General features: G+C 46.2%; 2 protein-coding genes across 4 annotated transcripts in view; both read right to left on the bottom strand.

The window, feature by feature from the left end:
- The window catches only part of LOC147618638 (transcription factor ABORTED MICROSPORES-like), a 46529-nt gene extending 30981 nt beyond the window's left edge, over positions 1-15548 (bottom strand). The window contains exons 1-5 of one of the 3 annotated variants that reach the window (XM_086773674.1): positions 14582-15548; positions 13929-14135; positions 12839-12890; positions 12128-12736; positions 11762-12042 (exon numbers count right to left, since the gene is read on the bottom strand). In XM_086773674.1, the coding sequence (XP_086629800.1) occupies positions 12038-12042; positions 12128-12736; positions 12839-12890; positions 13929-14135; positions 14582-15064 (1356 nt within the window). In that variant the 5' untranslated portion in view covers positions 15065-15548 and the 3' untranslated portion in view covers positions 11762-12037. Of the gene's footprint in view, positions 1-11761; positions 12043-12127; positions 12737-12838; positions 12891-13928; positions 14136-14581 lie in introns of those variants that run through there. The other 2 variants (XM_086773673.1, XM_086773675.1) reach the window with 2 other exon arrangements.
- On the bottom strand, positions 2482-5445 carry LOC147618639 (uncharacterized). The gene is made up of 6 exons (XM_086774559.1): positions 4879-5445; positions 4197-4787; positions 3982-4100; positions 3534-3591; positions 3266-3427; positions 2482-3135 (listed from the first exon to the last, which is right to left on the bottom strand). The coding sequence occupies exons 1-6, from the start codon at positions 5443-5445 to the stop codon at positions 2845-2847; spliced, it is 1788 nt and encodes a 595-aa protein (XP_086630685.1). The 3' UTR covers positions 2482-2844.
- Positions 15549-16378: the final 830 nt, after the last annotated feature.

The raw sequence follows: 16378 nt of genomic DNA, 5'->3' as shown, positions 1-16378 counted from the left end.
ATGCTTGAGCTCTTGGTGAGAAAAGAGATGAGATAATGGGATTGTGGGCTCACTCTTTTATACTACTCCAACCATAGCAACCGACCAGTTCTAAACCAAGCGGCCAGCATAAAATATTCCCACGACTAAATTTCCAGCATTTAATGCTGAAATAACACCTCACAAGCAACATCACAAGCAGCCCGGTACTCTGCCTGTGTCCTCGACAAGGCAAAAGATGACTGCCTCTTACTGCTCCGTAACACTGCTCCTGGGCCTGAAGTAGATCTCCTCGTGTCCGGATCTCCTCCCCAAACTGAGTCACTCCAACCGTGGAGTTGGACTCCATCCAACAATCCCCCTCCTGTGTAAAAGAGTCCATGATCCTTCGCATGCCGTAGAAACCACTGGAAACACAATCCTGCCTCCCAAAGAGTCATCCGCAACCATGAGCTCAACTGCCTCATCAGGAAGCTCCCATCCAATCTAGTATCCATCAACCAGATCAATGAACCATTTTGCTTCTGAGTCAAAGAGGCATCACACTGCTCACAAGGATCAACACCTGTTACGGTGCAAAACCAAGTCCTGGAAACCTGCTGAAGACCACGCAAGGCCTTTTGAAACCTGTCAACCACCCCCTCTGAATCCGGAACCACAAAGCCTAGAGAAACCACCTCCTTCTGCAAGTAATCAACTGCCACCTGCTTGGCTTTCCGAAAGGTCCCCGTGGAAAGAATATCCTCATCTACAGGAGTTTCTTTGTCCCGAATACTACGAGACATCAGAGCATAAGTTACCTGTTCAGTTTCCTCTGACTGACGAACACAAGAACTACCAACGTCAGTACTGGAGAGTTCCTGCCAACTGCTGCCTTCCACCATCTGGTCCCGGAAAGCCTGCACTTGCAGCGTATCCACACTTAAGTGGCCATTACCAGACTGCCACTCATCACAAACCTGAGGACCTGGGAGAGAGAGTGCTGAAAGCTTGTAAACTCTATTCTCCACTCCGCCTTCCCAAACTACCTGGCATGTTGCTTTGTCCCGGAGAGCAACAAAGTGCTCATCAAACTCCACCCGTACGCCAGTCTTGCAAACCTGATGCACTGACAACAGATGAAAACCAAGTGACGGAACATACAACACCTGGGAGGAATGCTTCCCCCCTCTACCATCGGGAACTATCTCCATCCTGCCCTCACTGTGGACTGGGATAGTGGATGTATCCCCAATAAGAATGTGACCAGAAAACTTGCAAAGATCCTGTAAACCGGAACGGGAAGGAGTCATGTGCCTGGAAGCACCACTATCTAGAATCCACTCCCGAGTATCCGTTGCGGAGAGTCCTCCAATCTCCTCCCTGCCTGAAGAAAATAAAACATCGGTGTCCACCACCTCCAGATGCACAAAAGCCGGAGTCTTCATGATTGCTGCTGAAAAATCTTCACCCTTCTCGGTCTTTCGCTTGGGACATTGCCTCCAATAGTGGCCTTTCTCGCCACAATCATTACATGTCCTCTCTGACTTTAGTTTCTCGCGGCGGTCGGTAACGGACTTCTTCTCAGAGACTTCTCCGACGAAGCCTTCCCTTTGCCCGTGTTACGGCCTTTCGACCGTTGGCCAGTTAAGGCCTCCGAACCGCCGCTGTGAGGAGGGTTCGTGAAACGTTCCTCCTGGTCCAAGACCATTGGCACAAGCTCCTCCCAGGTAATGGTGCTGAGCCTGCCACTCATAATCAACGAGTAGAAAGCAAAATACTGAGCAGGCAAGTGGGACAGCAAAGTGATGGCCATGTCTTCAGATGATATCTCCTTCCCAGCCTGGAGGACTTCCTGCTGAAGGGCCTGCAGCTTGTTAATGTGTTCCCGCATCGTCAAGGACTTTGCAGGGTTCATAACCCGCATCTGCACTTCCAAGGAGATCCTCTTCATGGGTGATACCCTGTTATAAAGAGAAGCCAAGTGCTACCATATGCCTCTGGCCAGCGTCATGTGCTTTACATGATTGATCACTTGTGGTGTGCAGTTGAGGAAAATAAATGAACGAACCCTGGCGTTGACACGATCCCACATCTATGCCTGTGCCTCCTGGTCCTTCTTCATCGACAGTACCTCCCCTTCCTCTACTTCCGCCGTGGAACCCCAATGACGATGAAATCAGCAAGGTCATATGACTCCAATACAGACTCCATCATAACCTTCCAGATGCCGTAATTGTTCCCGTCCAACTGACGGTCCACAGGGAACGTGGGGCAAGGAGGTTCCAAACATTATGTACTGTACGGATCCGTACGTACTGTACGTTGTTTGGTACGAGAAAAATTTTTAAGGTACGTAAAAATACGTACCATTGTAAAAATACATAAAAATACATAAAATCTCAGAGATTTCAGCCACCTACATAAAATTTCAGTCCATAACCACATTGACCTATAATTTTATAAAACTTTCGAAATAGAGACACAACAAGGTCAAAAACCTACTAATTCAAAAGTGAGAAATTAGAATCACAAAGTTGTCAATCATACTTAAGTTAATCGTACTTAATACTTAATACTTATTACTTAAGACAAGTCACATTGTCACAAGTGAGTCGTGACAACTCACAATTCACATCAAAAAATGATGAAATTTGAAAATGAGTCTATGAATAATGACAAAATGTGCCATGTCCATACAACAACAAATCAAAACTAAGGTAATCCAAATCAAAACTCATCATCCGATGAGGATGATGACCCTGGAGAATCAAGCATATAACCCTCCGTGATGACATTGCCCTCGTCATCATACTCAGGCCCTGTCATCATGGGCACAGGTGGGTGGGCTGCCTCAGATGTCCCTGTCCCTGCCTCTACATCATCCTACTCGGTAGTGTGAATGAGGCGAACGGCCTCATTCGCACGTGCTCGAGGAGTCTGAATAGGCAGCTTCCCTCTCCGGGCGCCTCTCCGGCCAGAACTCTCTGCATCTGTAGGTCCCTCATGTAGCTGAATTTTATAAGCCCGGGCTCTCGATCTCGTCACCCGCCTGTCTACACTCTCCAGCTCTCTATGAAGGAGGCAAAGAATCTCGTCATGCTCATCTCTCAACCGTTGCTCTGCCTCATCAATGGTGGTAGGATCTGGGACCAGCTTGACACGTGTTGGATCCACCTATTCAACGTAAAACCAAAGAGAACGCGGAGTGTTAACGACTCAACTTTTTGTATACTATAGTTACTAGTATAAAAGCTATGTAAATGGGAGGCCAATCCCCATAAGAGAATGAATAGGATAAACTCACCTGTTTTGGGGTGCCCAAAGCATGATAAGCTCGTACGAGCTTCATGTTGGCCCTACAATAGACCAGTCTCTCTAGTTGAGACGTACTCAAACGATTGCGTATCTTTGTATGTATGAGCGAGTAAGCGCTCCAGTTGGGCTCACAAGCACCTGCTGAACAATCCTGCACTCCAATTCAAAAAAAGTGCTTCATTCATGTGAGCTCAGCAATTCCCAACAAGCTTCACAAGACTAGTTCAAATGGCATAGTACATACATGATATACATACCTGAGATAGCACTCGCAGAGCTATATCTGTAAGCTGTGGAAGACCCCGTCTTCCATAGCTTTGCCACCAAGTCAGAGAAAGCTTGGTGGCCTCTGGTCTAATAGAGCAACAGCTCTAGCAAATGAGGGTCCCAAGTTGTTGACCCAGTTGCAAAGCTCCGCATCAATCTCCAATTGCTGCTCCACATCATACATACTATTAATGTACCTATCTCGTAAGGTGAGCAGCTCCCTATCATGAAAGAGAAGTGGCGTCTTGTAGAAAGGATGGAGGAATGCAGCCATCCCATGAATGGGGCGACTCATATACCCCCATCGATAATCCACAATAGCCAATATATCATCTCGGCCACAAGAGTAAAATAAACAGAGAAGTAGAGCAATTAGTAAGTCAAGACTCAAGAATCAAGATTCTGTAATCGGCCATCAAGAATCAAGATTTTACTTACCAATTCTCTGTCAGGGACGTACAGGCTGCAATATGACTCTTCATCTGCATGAAGAGGTGGTACACTAAGCCCAAAGTGGAGCCCTCCATGTCTGTGACTCGCAGAAGTACAAATACTGGCTGCAAAGCCACTAAGAGAGTTTGCACATCCGTCCAGAGGTCTCATCCAGTATCCGTCTCTGTATGTATTTGGTGGGCTCTGTCTGTGAATGATACATCTCTCCACTTTGGATCCACAACTGTCTGTAATAGTGGATCTCTCAATTTGAAAAGCCTGTGTAGCACCAAATACATATAGGCAAATCTTGTCTTGGATGGCCGCACCATATCTAGGTTGCTGTGGCTCCTAAAGATAGCCAATGCCTGCTGCTTCTTTCTGAAGAATGTAGTGATCTTCGTGGCATCAGAAACTGTGGGTTGCACCCAACTCAGCTTGCCTATGTCCTCCATAAGCAAATCAAGGCAATGGGCTGCACATGGAGTCCACACAATGCGAGGAAACTCCGCCTCCACCATGTCTCCCATTGCCTTGCAATTAGCAGCATTGTCTGTTACAACCTGCACCACATTCTCTGGACCAACCTCAACAATTGCCTGGCGAATATGCTCGTAGATACTCTCAGCAGTGATGCGTTCGCCTGCCTTCCTAGCATCCACAGCACGTAAGAAATACGTACCAAGACATGAAGAGACAAGAATATTGATGATGTGTCGTCGCCGTGTGTCACTCCAGCCATCCGAAATGATAGTGCAACCAAATTGTTGCCAACCTGCTTTCACTGGCACCAATGCCTTGTCTATCAAGGCCTTTTGCTCATCAAGCATCGTGGGTGCGCATCTTTTTGTACTCAAGCCCTGACCATGACTCCGTGTGTCCAACCTGGGCTATAGCTCTGACCATCCTCTTCCATTGGTTAGTCCTCAAAACATTGAAGGAGATATTGCACTCTATGAGAGTGCGAGCAATCTCCATCTCAGCCACCTTTTGCCTTTCTTTGACCCAAGACTGTGCATGCACACGAGAAGGCAAGGTGGTTTGCCTTTCCGTGTGTGTATCACCCTCATTCTCATCTTGCATGACAAAAGGCCTCTTTCTGGCAGACGATGCCTGCTGAGATTCATTAACCTGCGTGGATGGACCGGCCAAGTCCCCAAGAAGAGCATCATGAAGCGCAGCCTGTGTGTCTCGTGTGCCTCTTCCTCTTCCAGCTGCCCCCATTGCAGGGAAATTTTCAGCAATCAACTGATCTCTCAATGCTTCTGGCACTCTCTTGCACCCTGCACAATTGTTGGTGGTGCCAATGCCTGTGAGGTGCTTGATGACACGAGTAATTGTACTCGTGAGGGTGAAATTGCAGTACTTGCACTGCCATTGTCGAGTGCCACTACCTGCCTGCCCTGGAGTAGTCACAATGCGAATGACGTTTGTGTGCTCCTTCCAGTATGGGTTCTCTCGCTTCGGCATGATTGCTCTGACAAATTCAATGCACAATGCCATACAATTTCAATCAGGATTCAGCAATCATGCAATGCATAATATTTAGTGGGCAGCTCAACTGAGAGTGAGTGAGAGTGAGAGAGAGAGTGAGAGGGAGAGGGAGAGGGAGAGGGAGAGGGAGAGGGAGAGGGAGAGGGAGGCTGAGAGCTAAGTGCATGGTCCACAGATGGTGGCCTAAGGCTCTGAGAGAGAGAGAGAGAGAGAGAGAGAGAGAGAGAGTTATGTTGCTGCCTTGGGGGCCTGAGCAAGGGTGGGTGGGGAAAGGGGGGCGAGAGCACAAGAACACAGAAGATGGCTAAGCAAAGGGAGGGTGGTGGCAACAAAGGGGGACGAGAGCAGAAGAACACAGAAGATGGCAAAGCAAAGGGAAGGCCTGGAGAGAGAAAGAGAGAGAGAGAGAGAAAGAGAGAGAGAGAGAGAGAGAGAGACTGTACCGGAAGGAGGCGAGAGCACAAGAACACAGAAGATGGCTAAGCAAAGGGAGGGCGGTGGCAACAAAGGGGGGTGAGAGCAGAAGAACACAGAAGATGGCGAAGCAAAGGGAAAGCGTGGAGAGAGAAAGAGAGAGAGAGCGAGAGAGAGAGAGAGACTGTAACCGGAAGGTGTGCCCTGGCGGCTGTAGGGAGTCCAGGTGCTATCGCTGGCGGCAGTACGGAGTCCAACGCTATCGGCGAAACCCCCCCCAAAAAAAAAAAGGTTTATCGCAGGCGAACAACGAAAAACCCACAAAAAAACAAACAAACAAACAAAAAAAAACCAAAAAAAAAAACGTACGGATCGATCCGTACGGAGTACGGTGCGGATTGGATCCGTACGTACGTTTTGATCCAACCTTGACGTGGGGAGAGTCGGGATCTTCACGTCTTCTCAGCCATCTCTAACAAATCTGCCATCGCGGGGATTAAACTGAAAAAGGGTAGGTGGGTGGGAAAAAAAAAACTCTAAACCTGCAAGTGACTGTCCAGCACCTTAGCCCGCCTTACTCTTGCAATTTCTCTTCCCGAACAGTCCAAAACAGTCCACCAATCAGCAACTTAACTATCCCCCTCTTGCTCAGAAAACTCCCAAGATCTATCAAGAGCCTAGGGCTCTGATACCATGTCAAAATACGCAGTGGAAATGATAACCAAACTTGGGTCCACAAGAGCAAGTAGAGTGCAGGAAATAGACAGCACAAGAAAACACTGAGAGAGAGGCGTGTAAACTCTTCTCTATACGCATCCTCCCGTACAAAACTGAATGAGAAAATGGTGAGGAACATGGGGCCTATTTATATGCCCCATGGATGCAGTCGGCCAGCGCTTGAGGGCTCTCCACGACTGCATAAAGCAAGTCGGCTAGCAGAAAATATCTCCACGACTGTACAAAACAGGTCGGCCAGCATCAAAACCTCCACGACTGCATCATAGGCAGTCGGCCAACCACCAGGAGCACATGAGGTGCAGTCGGCCAGCACCAGGGGCTCTTGCCAACATGTGGCATCCATCCGCACCATGGAAAAATGGGAAAAAATGGAAAAAAAATATGGAGAGTGGGGAAAAATGAGAAAACACCTCATAAGGGCGGACACACCCACAACAAAGGCCCTGGTGTATAAAAATAGACAGGAGATGACTTCTAACACAAGAAAGGGCAGTTTTTGTATGGCCTTGACACGCAAATCCAATGGGAGGTGCGTATGTTTAGGCCAACCACCTGAGGCAGCATTTGGAAGACCTTTCCAGTCATTGTTGACCAGGACCTCGTCTTCAGTACTTGAAGCGAACAGAGTGACGGAGTCTTACCAGGAGATTTTAGAGTCAGTAAAGGACAGATTGGCTAAAGCGCAAGAGGCTTACACTCGACACGCCAATAAAGACCGAAGGGATGTGAAGTTTTCGGAAGGGGATCGGGTTTCTCTTCGGATTATGAAGCAAAGATTGAAACAGGTGGGCAAGCGATGCCCAAAGTTGTCTTTTGGAAGCTTTGGACCTTTTCCCATCAGGAAAAAGATTAATGAGGTGTCTATGCAGTTAAAGCTACCTCCGAGTTGGACTATGCACAATGTGTTTCACGTCAGTTGGTTAAAGCCATATGCAGGTCTTATCCCTTCAGAAGTCAAAGACGAAGCGGAACCAGATATTGTTGATGAAGCAGAAGTTATGGTTCTAGAACAGATCCTTCGGCACCGTTTCAAGCATGGCTCAAGCCGAAGAATACGACAGTTCCTCACGAAGTTTCAGGACACAGGGACCATGAAGCGGCATGGCTTGACAAAGTGTTTTTTGAAGACTATCCGGCGTTATTGACGGATTATTTGGAGGCTATGCAGCTTCCATCAAGTTAAGCAGAAGGGGATGTCACGTGCATCCCGCACTTGGATGCCACGTAGACATATCTGTACAGAAGGTGCAAGACCTAGGATGGTGAACTGGTCCCATGTGAGCCCAGTCTGGGACGAGTCATCAGCGATTCTATGTATCTAGTATGGTACTGGATGCCAGATCACTGAGTAGTTAGTTAGGGTTTGCTTTTAGAACAAGGGGCCAGTCCATAGGGCTACCCAGAGTCTTTGTGTGGGCATGGGGATAGTGCGGAACCACCCCCATGAGGGCCAAGCGGGCCCTGGCTGTACCCACCAGCCATGGAGGGGCTCTACGACAGCCCTAGGGACAAGCTAAAGGGAGATTTCAGGAGATGCAGCCTTTGTGTGGCTGTAGGGCCTGGGGCAGCCCATACAGGCTACCCAGCCCTAAAGATGTTTGCAAAAGCCTTGTCTAGCCATCCAAAATCGGGCGCCTGATGCCCAGCCAGTTAGGGAAATAAATGCAACATTTTATGTGATTTATTTCAGCATTAAATGCTGGAAATTGAGTCGTGGGAAAATTTTATGCTGGCCACCTAGTTTAGAACTGGCCGACTGCTATTGTTGGAGTAGTATGAAAGGGTGAGCCCACAATCCCATTATCTCATCTCTTTTCTACCAAGAGATCAAGCATAAAGAGGCTAGACAAGCCAAGAAGATGCTAAGCAAAGGAGTGAAAGACTGCAGGTCAAGGACACGGAATTTCCAGCCAAGAAAGGTCAAGGATTTCTGTATTTTCTTTCAGATTTACATCATTCTAATAAAGCAAATACACCATCCGTGGTGGGGACCCTACAGAGGGTATTCGGGACCCAATACTGTCCTCTCTCTCTCTCTCTCTCTCTCTCTCTCTCTCTCTCTCTCTCTCTTTTCTGCACATCTTCATTCAGTTTGTGCGTCGATTCCGTCGCGAAAAGAGTGCTGATTTCTGAGCATTGAAGTTACCGATTCTTCTCCAAAGCTTCCGCATGTAACAATGAACAATCTGAAAATGAAACATGGAAAGAAAGTTTGCCATTCTCATCTGCTTCTCCGAGAGCTTTGTTTGAGATGGAAAATATCTCAAGCTTTGATGATCTGTCTTGACTACAAATTCAACCCCAAGAAGATAATGTTTCCATATCTTTAAGGCATGAATTACAGCCAAGAGCTCTTTCTCATAGATATCCATATGAAACTCAGCATCATGCAATCGTCGACTCTCATATGCAATTGCATGACCTTCTTGATTTAGGACAGCCCCTTACAATTCCCACATGCATCACATTCCACCGTGAATGGCTTTTGCAAGTCAGGAACAATCAAAACGAGTCCACATATGATAGCATTCTTGAGTTGCAAAAAGGCATCTTGCTCCTTTGAGGTCCATTTAAAAGTGGCTTTCTTCTTTGTGAGATCATGTAAAGGCATGGCAATCATAGCAAAATGCCTTATGAAGCGCCTGTAATATGAACATAACCCCAGAAAGCTACGTACCTCATGTACATTTTGCAACTCTAGCCAATTCCGAATGGTTTCAATCTTGGCACGATCCATTCTTACACCCAAAAGTCATGTCCACCACAGCATCAACTTTCTTGGCTTCTATGACACTTTGTACATGGGGGTCTTCATGCAAGAATTTCAGCTCTTGCTCTTTTGCCTGCAAGAGCCTCTTCATGTGCTCCAACTCAACCCTCAATGCATTGGGCTCTTCCTCCTGCATGGGTTCTTTACCACGTGATGGCTCTCCCATCAATGCACTGTCATAGACTCTCTCTAGAGGCTTGTGCCTTCTATGCAATGCATCGGAATCCCGTGAAGCACTTGATTGGACCCTCGAATTCGGCACTTCCAATGGGTTGCCCTGGCTGTCCATTGAGTCAAGTGTTCGTACTTGCTTCCGATGGCTCTGATACCAATGTGATCGCTTCCTACAGGAGACCTACACATCGGAAGACAATATACACATATTTAGAACACTTAATTTAACTGATATTAAACAATGGAAACAACATCAGCAACATAAATACTGGAAATACTGAAAAATACACATGACACCAGCACTGGGGGCCCCCCTCCCTCCCCCCCTCAATACATTTTGTATTTCTTGGAGTATTTATATGTGCAAGTGTCACGGGCCTGATAGGCCAAATTTCTTCACCAGGGAGTAAAAACAACCAAACCAACTCGTTCAAGTCGAAAAAGATGTGTTGGTTGGAGTAGCCTCAAATCACAGGCTCATTCCCACCTTCACTGGGTACACACCTACCTTTCACTGGTCTTCCAAGACCGTGCACAAACAAGCACGCCCATACTAACACAAGCCAAGGGCTACACCGCGGAGGGACATGACGTGGTTCTCCCCAATGAGCTTTGCTCCCAAATTCCAAGGTGAGTCAAACCTTCACTGGCTCTCAGAAGCTCTGAGAGCGCGGTTAACAACACCACACAAGGAAATATACTGACCACACCAGGAAGAACATTCCTGAGCATGGTCAGCATATACATGCTTTGCTCCTGCACTACACAACAATTCTTTGGTACGGTGAGTACAATCCAAGTACAATAGGTACAATTTGTAGCAAGTACAATCAAGCACATCACGTACTTCACGTGTGCATGTACAAACATGCCACATTATTCAGGTTCTGTACTTACAGCAGGTACAACAGGTACATTAAATGCTTCACACGTGTGCAGGTACAACCAGCCAGGTAGTATTCACATTTTGCAACATGTACATTAAATGCTCCACACGTTGGAGATACAACCAACCAAGTGCTATGCAGTTACAGCAGGTATATTAGATGCTCCACACGTGTGCAAGTACAATCAACCAAGTACTATGCAAGTACTGTACTTGTAACAGGTACATCAAGTGCTGTACTTGCAGATTCAGCACATGGGCAGCAAGTACAGGCCAGTTCAGAGCAGGCAAGTATAAATTTTTTATAGTCCCATAGAACTGGCTCCAAAAATGGAGATGGACAAAATGGTGACAGGCCCCCACCACGAATGGTGTATTTGCTTTATTAGAATGATGTACAATAACACAAAACTATAGATCTGATGATCTGTGCTTGACCTTTCACCTTCACCTTGGTTGTAGCCTGGGATGTAAACTCACCCCCTCTCTCGAACCTGAGAGCCTTGACCGAGAAACCGGTCAAGGCTTTTTCCACCTCAACCCTCCAATCACAAAAGTGTTAAAAAGCCTCATCCTTGGACTTCAAAAAGAAGACCCAAGTATATCTGGAGAAGTCATCCACCATCACAAGCATGTACAACACCTTACTCAAAGACGCAGTACTCATACGACCACATAAGTCTGCATGAACAAGTGCAAGTGATATCAAAGATATGTATGTCGCCTCCTTCGGAAAGGCAGCTCGATGTTGCTTCCCTTGTAAACAAGAGAAACAAATAGAAGATGGAGTCTTCATTGTCGGTAAGCCCTCAACCAACCCATCCTTCGAAGCTCGCTGTAGAAGCTGATAACCGAGCATGCCAAAGAGCTGAAGAAGAACCAGAAGAAAGCAAAGTGGTCAACTTGTACAAACCACTATCTTGGATTCCTGAGCCAAGATGCTACCAGTCTCCTTATCACGAATGGTAATCTCATAACGAGAGAGGATCACCTCCGCACCCTAAGCTGTAAGACCACTCACTGACAAAAGGTTAAATGCCAAATCTGGAATGTACAAAACGTCAAAGAAGTACCTCTTGTCCTCAGAGAAGCGGAAGATGGGGATGGTGCCATGTCCATGCACTGGCACGGAAGAAGAATCACCCAAAGTGATCTCGCCTGTCGTGGCAATGAATGCCTCGAACCAATCTCAATGGGGTCTCATGTGAGTAGTAGCACCACTATCCACAATCCACAACCGCGACTAAGAAGTCACAAGAGCAAGTACACGAGTACCTGCTAATAGAAGAATACCATCATCCTTCTTGGTTTGAGACACCGCTATAGAGAAAGAGTTCTTTGCTTCTTCATCCCACTTCTTCTTGTGACATTGGGGTGATTTATGATCCTTCTTGCCACAATAATGACACTCGATGTCCTTGTTTTTAGAAGATCTGCTTTTTTTTTTGTCTTTATCCTTTTTGTTATCCTTGGAGTTCTTGTCAACACCCCCTTTCCCTTTCTTCTGTTGATTCTTCCCTTTATCTCGTACAGCCAAAGCTCCATCGGAACCACCAGAGATGCCAGTCTACTCCTCAAAGCAAGACTCAATCTGCATAATGGAGGGAAGAACTTCCTCCTAAGTAACTAGAACAGGACGAGGAGAAGAAACAAGAGACTAAAAATAAGTATCAAACCTCTCTGGAAGCTTGGAGAGAATAGCCATATCCTCTGTAGAGATATCTTGCCACAAACAGCAAGCTCATCTCGGAGATCTTTCATCTTCGAGAAGAAAGCAAATAAAGATGGAAAGGCAGAAACTGACAAGTTCATAAGCTGCTTTTCCAACGCCAAAATCCATCCCGGAGACTTAATCTCGTAAAGATCTGCAAATGCCTTCCAAACTCCATGTGCAACGTCTGTTGTACGCACATGAGAGAGAACAGAATCCTGACAATTCAACATCAGAAAAGAGAAAACACGACGATCATTTGCCTGCCAAATATCAATCCGTGCTTGAGTCACACCACCCGACGCAAGGGTGGGAGGGGTGACATTGGCAAGTGTAACAAGCCAATCCCAGAGATCCACGCCACGCAAGGCTAATTTCACCTTCACTTTCCACAAAGTGTAGTTGGAGCTATCCAACTTTGCAGACTCAGAGAACATATGAAGTGTAGTCGGGCAGCCATCATAAGAGCTTGGGCTCAATCTCAGAAAAATGCACAATCTCGGAAGGAGTGTCCACCACAGGTACCAGAAGCCACCAATCCTCAACTCTAAACACCAAAAACTGCAAGAGCCACCTGTAGGGAAGAAAACGCAGTAAGATAGATGCTGCAGCCCTGAAAAGGAGCAGTCGACAGGTGAAGAAGGGAATCTCAGAGATCAAACCAGTGAGGGAAGACCTGAATCTGCAGTGGAGAGGCGCCGGAAGAAGCCAGCCAACCAGCAGCAGAACTGAGAAGAAAACGCAGATGTTAAGGTGCTGAAAACTGAGGCAGATCTAGGGCAGAAAGTTAACGCTGACTGGGGCAGCATATTAATGCTGAACCGGGAGCGATGATACCATGAATGAGTGCACAGAGCGGAAGGAAACAAGCACTAGAGTGTGCTAAGAGAGAGTGTGAGAGAGAGAGAGAGAGAGAGAGAGAGATGAAGCAACTATGCTGAATATACTGAAGTGTTGACACAGTCCCAAGCAAGAGATATGAAGAGTCTCATAAGTGAGGGAGCAAAAAGAAAGACTAGACTATGAGAAAAGTGGGAGGCCAGCCCACCTACTAATAGGTAAGAGGGGCTGGCCGACCAGACTTGAGAACCTGGCCGACTGGACATGGGTCTGCTGGCTGACTGGGAAAAAGCTACCCGACCTGGGGAAAAATCCCAAGAAAAATGTACAAAAATAGGGTGGCCAGCCCACAACCAAGGGCCACGAAAAGGGACCAAAAAGGGGACTCCAATGATGAGCAGAATCTGGGGATGAATGTGCTAACAGCACTCCCCTTGGCTGTCCTGACCCTTGGAATACAGCAACCCTTCGTGAATGCTTAGATAAAGACTGAATTCTATGCTTGGCTATTTAGAGCCCCTACTGATGCTGGTCGGCTGGCAGAATTAGACAGTCAGCTTGTTTTATTGCTACACAACCTGGTCTTAATGCATGCCCTTTTTCAGGCGCCTTTTCACACTGCTGCTGGCCACAATCTTGCCACCCTCTGCAAGCTGTCCAGGCTGCGCCTGGTCTGCCCAGGACCATGTGTAAGTATGTATATGTGGGTGGGTTGGGTTGATGTGTGCCTCTGGGGGTGAGAGTGCATGCATGCGTGTGCGTGGTGGTAGGTGTGTGTGTAGACAAGTGGATGGAGTCCCCGTGTCTATTCCAACTTCCTAATTGAGACTACTCTCAAAGTTGCCTACATGGTACAATTGGAAGAACTGTTTGAAAAAAAAAGGACAAAAAATCAATAGACCAAGATCTAGTTGAGACACGCAAACCTCGACTATCCAGTGCTCCTGTTTGACTTCCTTTTTGTAGCATAATATGGCATTGTCACGCCTCCGATCCTCAGCACTCGAATCTACAATAGCTGCACCCTCTTTTTGAGACGTGAGGTCAGCAATATCAGCTTGGATTTCATCCACCTGCTTTTGAAGGTCACGTACATAAGTTATGGCATCGCTGACAATAGAAGCTTTGTCCATCTGAACATATCAAAGCATCCAAGCATCAGAGTTCCAAGGTTGACAGTAAATGAACTTGATGGCAACTTGTAGCCATGTCCAACCCTATTCTTCTCGAGCCAAGGCCCTTTTTTAGCCTAGTCAAGTATATTTTTGGATATGGAATAGAATTAGTATATGAGATTTACCCAAACACGAGCACAAGAACACACAAGCACACAACACAAAGAGTCACACGCACAAGGTAGGTCATTCAAACCACTCACATCTACAATATAGCAAGCCCCATTTTACACCATGGCATGGAACAAATTCTAAGCGTTCCAGGCAGCATTAGCAACAGGTTTCCAAAAGTTTTTTCAACATTCAAGTACCCAAAAAAAAAATTTTGAATATACATTTACCTAAAATAGGAGGGAAAACAGAGCCAATAAAAATGGTGGTCATAACTTTTAAAGGTCACGTACCTTGCTGATGTTTGGGACAATGGCTCTGAGCGCGTAGAGCCTCTCATTCAGCTTCTTTCTGCGCTTCCTCTCCGACATGAGATTCTTGGACATGGTGGTCTTGCGCTTCCCACCACTCTCATCCCCATCATCCATAACATCACTATTATCCGAAGAATCAAACTGCTTGAGCAGATGATCTGATGAGTCAGCCTTAGCAAACCCTAAATGCCTAGGGTTGGGGTTAGAGCTCGGGTTAGACTTACAGCTAACATTACGACTGGGGTTACGGTGAGCTTTAGTGTTAAATCTAGGCGAAGGATTAGGCTTAGAATTAGGGTTAGCGCACCCTCCCTTTGCAGTGTTTTTTTCTCTGCTTGCACCCATGGCTTCGACATGGCCTGCACTCCATACATCGATGTGGTCTCGTTTCCAAAGGGGTTCTGCTGGCGACTCCCACTGCTCAGAATGCTCCATAAGAGGGGAAAACTCTTCACAGGACATGGCGGATAGTAGCACCACCTGCTAGTACGACGGAAGCCTTGCCAAGCTCTCTATCATCTGAAGTTCCACACACACACACACACACAGTGCGGGGGGGCTCTGCTAAACCCTAAAAAATTTCACAGGCATCCCTTGCCAAACCCTTAAAGAATACCCAGGCGCGCAGACGGGGCTCTGTGAAACCCTCAGAAAGCCCTAAAATGTGCAAAGGTAGACACCCTGTGCAAAGAGAAAGCCAGACACCCTGTGCAAAGAGAAAGCCAGAAGTAATTTTTTTCTGCAGAGAAACAACGCCAAAGATTTGTGAGAACAGAAAAGCTTGCCCTAAACAAGACAGAGAATACTTGCAGCCATTTCAGGAAAATCTTGCTCCCAAACGGACACAACACTTGAAAAATTCACAAGAATTCCATGCTACACGCCTCCATTTGAGCAAATTGTAGAGCTCGCACAGAACCTCCACTTGGAATCCCAATATTTTGAATATTATGAATATGCCTTTTTTAATTACTTCTTAACTCAATCACACTTTTAATACGTACTATTTATTATATTCATGACATGACCTTAGGTCACACTATTCACAGTTTCTTACTTTCTTATCCTTACATTGTACACTTTTCATAAGTCACATGATACATCACTACACTTATATTGCATAGTGCCATGTGGAAGGTGGAGAGGGTGTAGAAGCTCCTTCCTGAGAACCCGTGTTGACATGGCGACAAGGGCTATGTTTGCCATGTCACCAAGACTTCCGACTTAAAAGGACACATCTTGTCCTTTTTCGGTCGTCATGGTCAGGGGGAGTGGAAATTTTTGCTTGCTGATGTGTCAAGTTTGATTAGCCCATTATTTTTTTAACAACCTCTGAATTGATACGAAATTTTGAATCAACCCTCTATTTCTATTTTTTAAAATTCTCTATGCTTATGTCTCCTTAATTATTGAGTAATATTCTTAGTGATGATGATGATGTGTCAACAACTTGTGTTAGTGAGAATTCTGTAAAAATAAAGCTTGTTGATTCAATGGTTATATGAGGTGAATTCTTTAAAAATAAAGCTTGTTGATTCAATGCTTATTATCCAGTCTCCCACAACCCCTAACCATGACTATTGCACCATCATTATATACTTTCACCTCGGTATACGGATTTATCCTTCCAAATGTTTGTCGTTTTTAGGCGATGGGTAGCCCGTTGGGGCATGCCCCACACACAAGCCACTTCATGAGTCTGAAAGGACATCCTGCACAGTTGTTAGTAGCGTTCAAGAAAACTTTGGGGAGGAAACATATACATTTCTTCTTATT

This window comes from Cibotium barometz, chromosome 34 (genome assembly GCF_041138505.1).
Source record: "Cibotium barometz isolate CiBa-2024 chromosome 34, ASM4113850v1, whole genome shotgun sequence".
NCBI lineage: Eukaryota > Viridiplantae > Streptophyta > Polypodiopsida > Cyatheales > Cibotiaceae > Cibotium > Cibotium barometz.
This window is presented reverse-complemented; position numbering and strand designations above follow the sequence as displayed.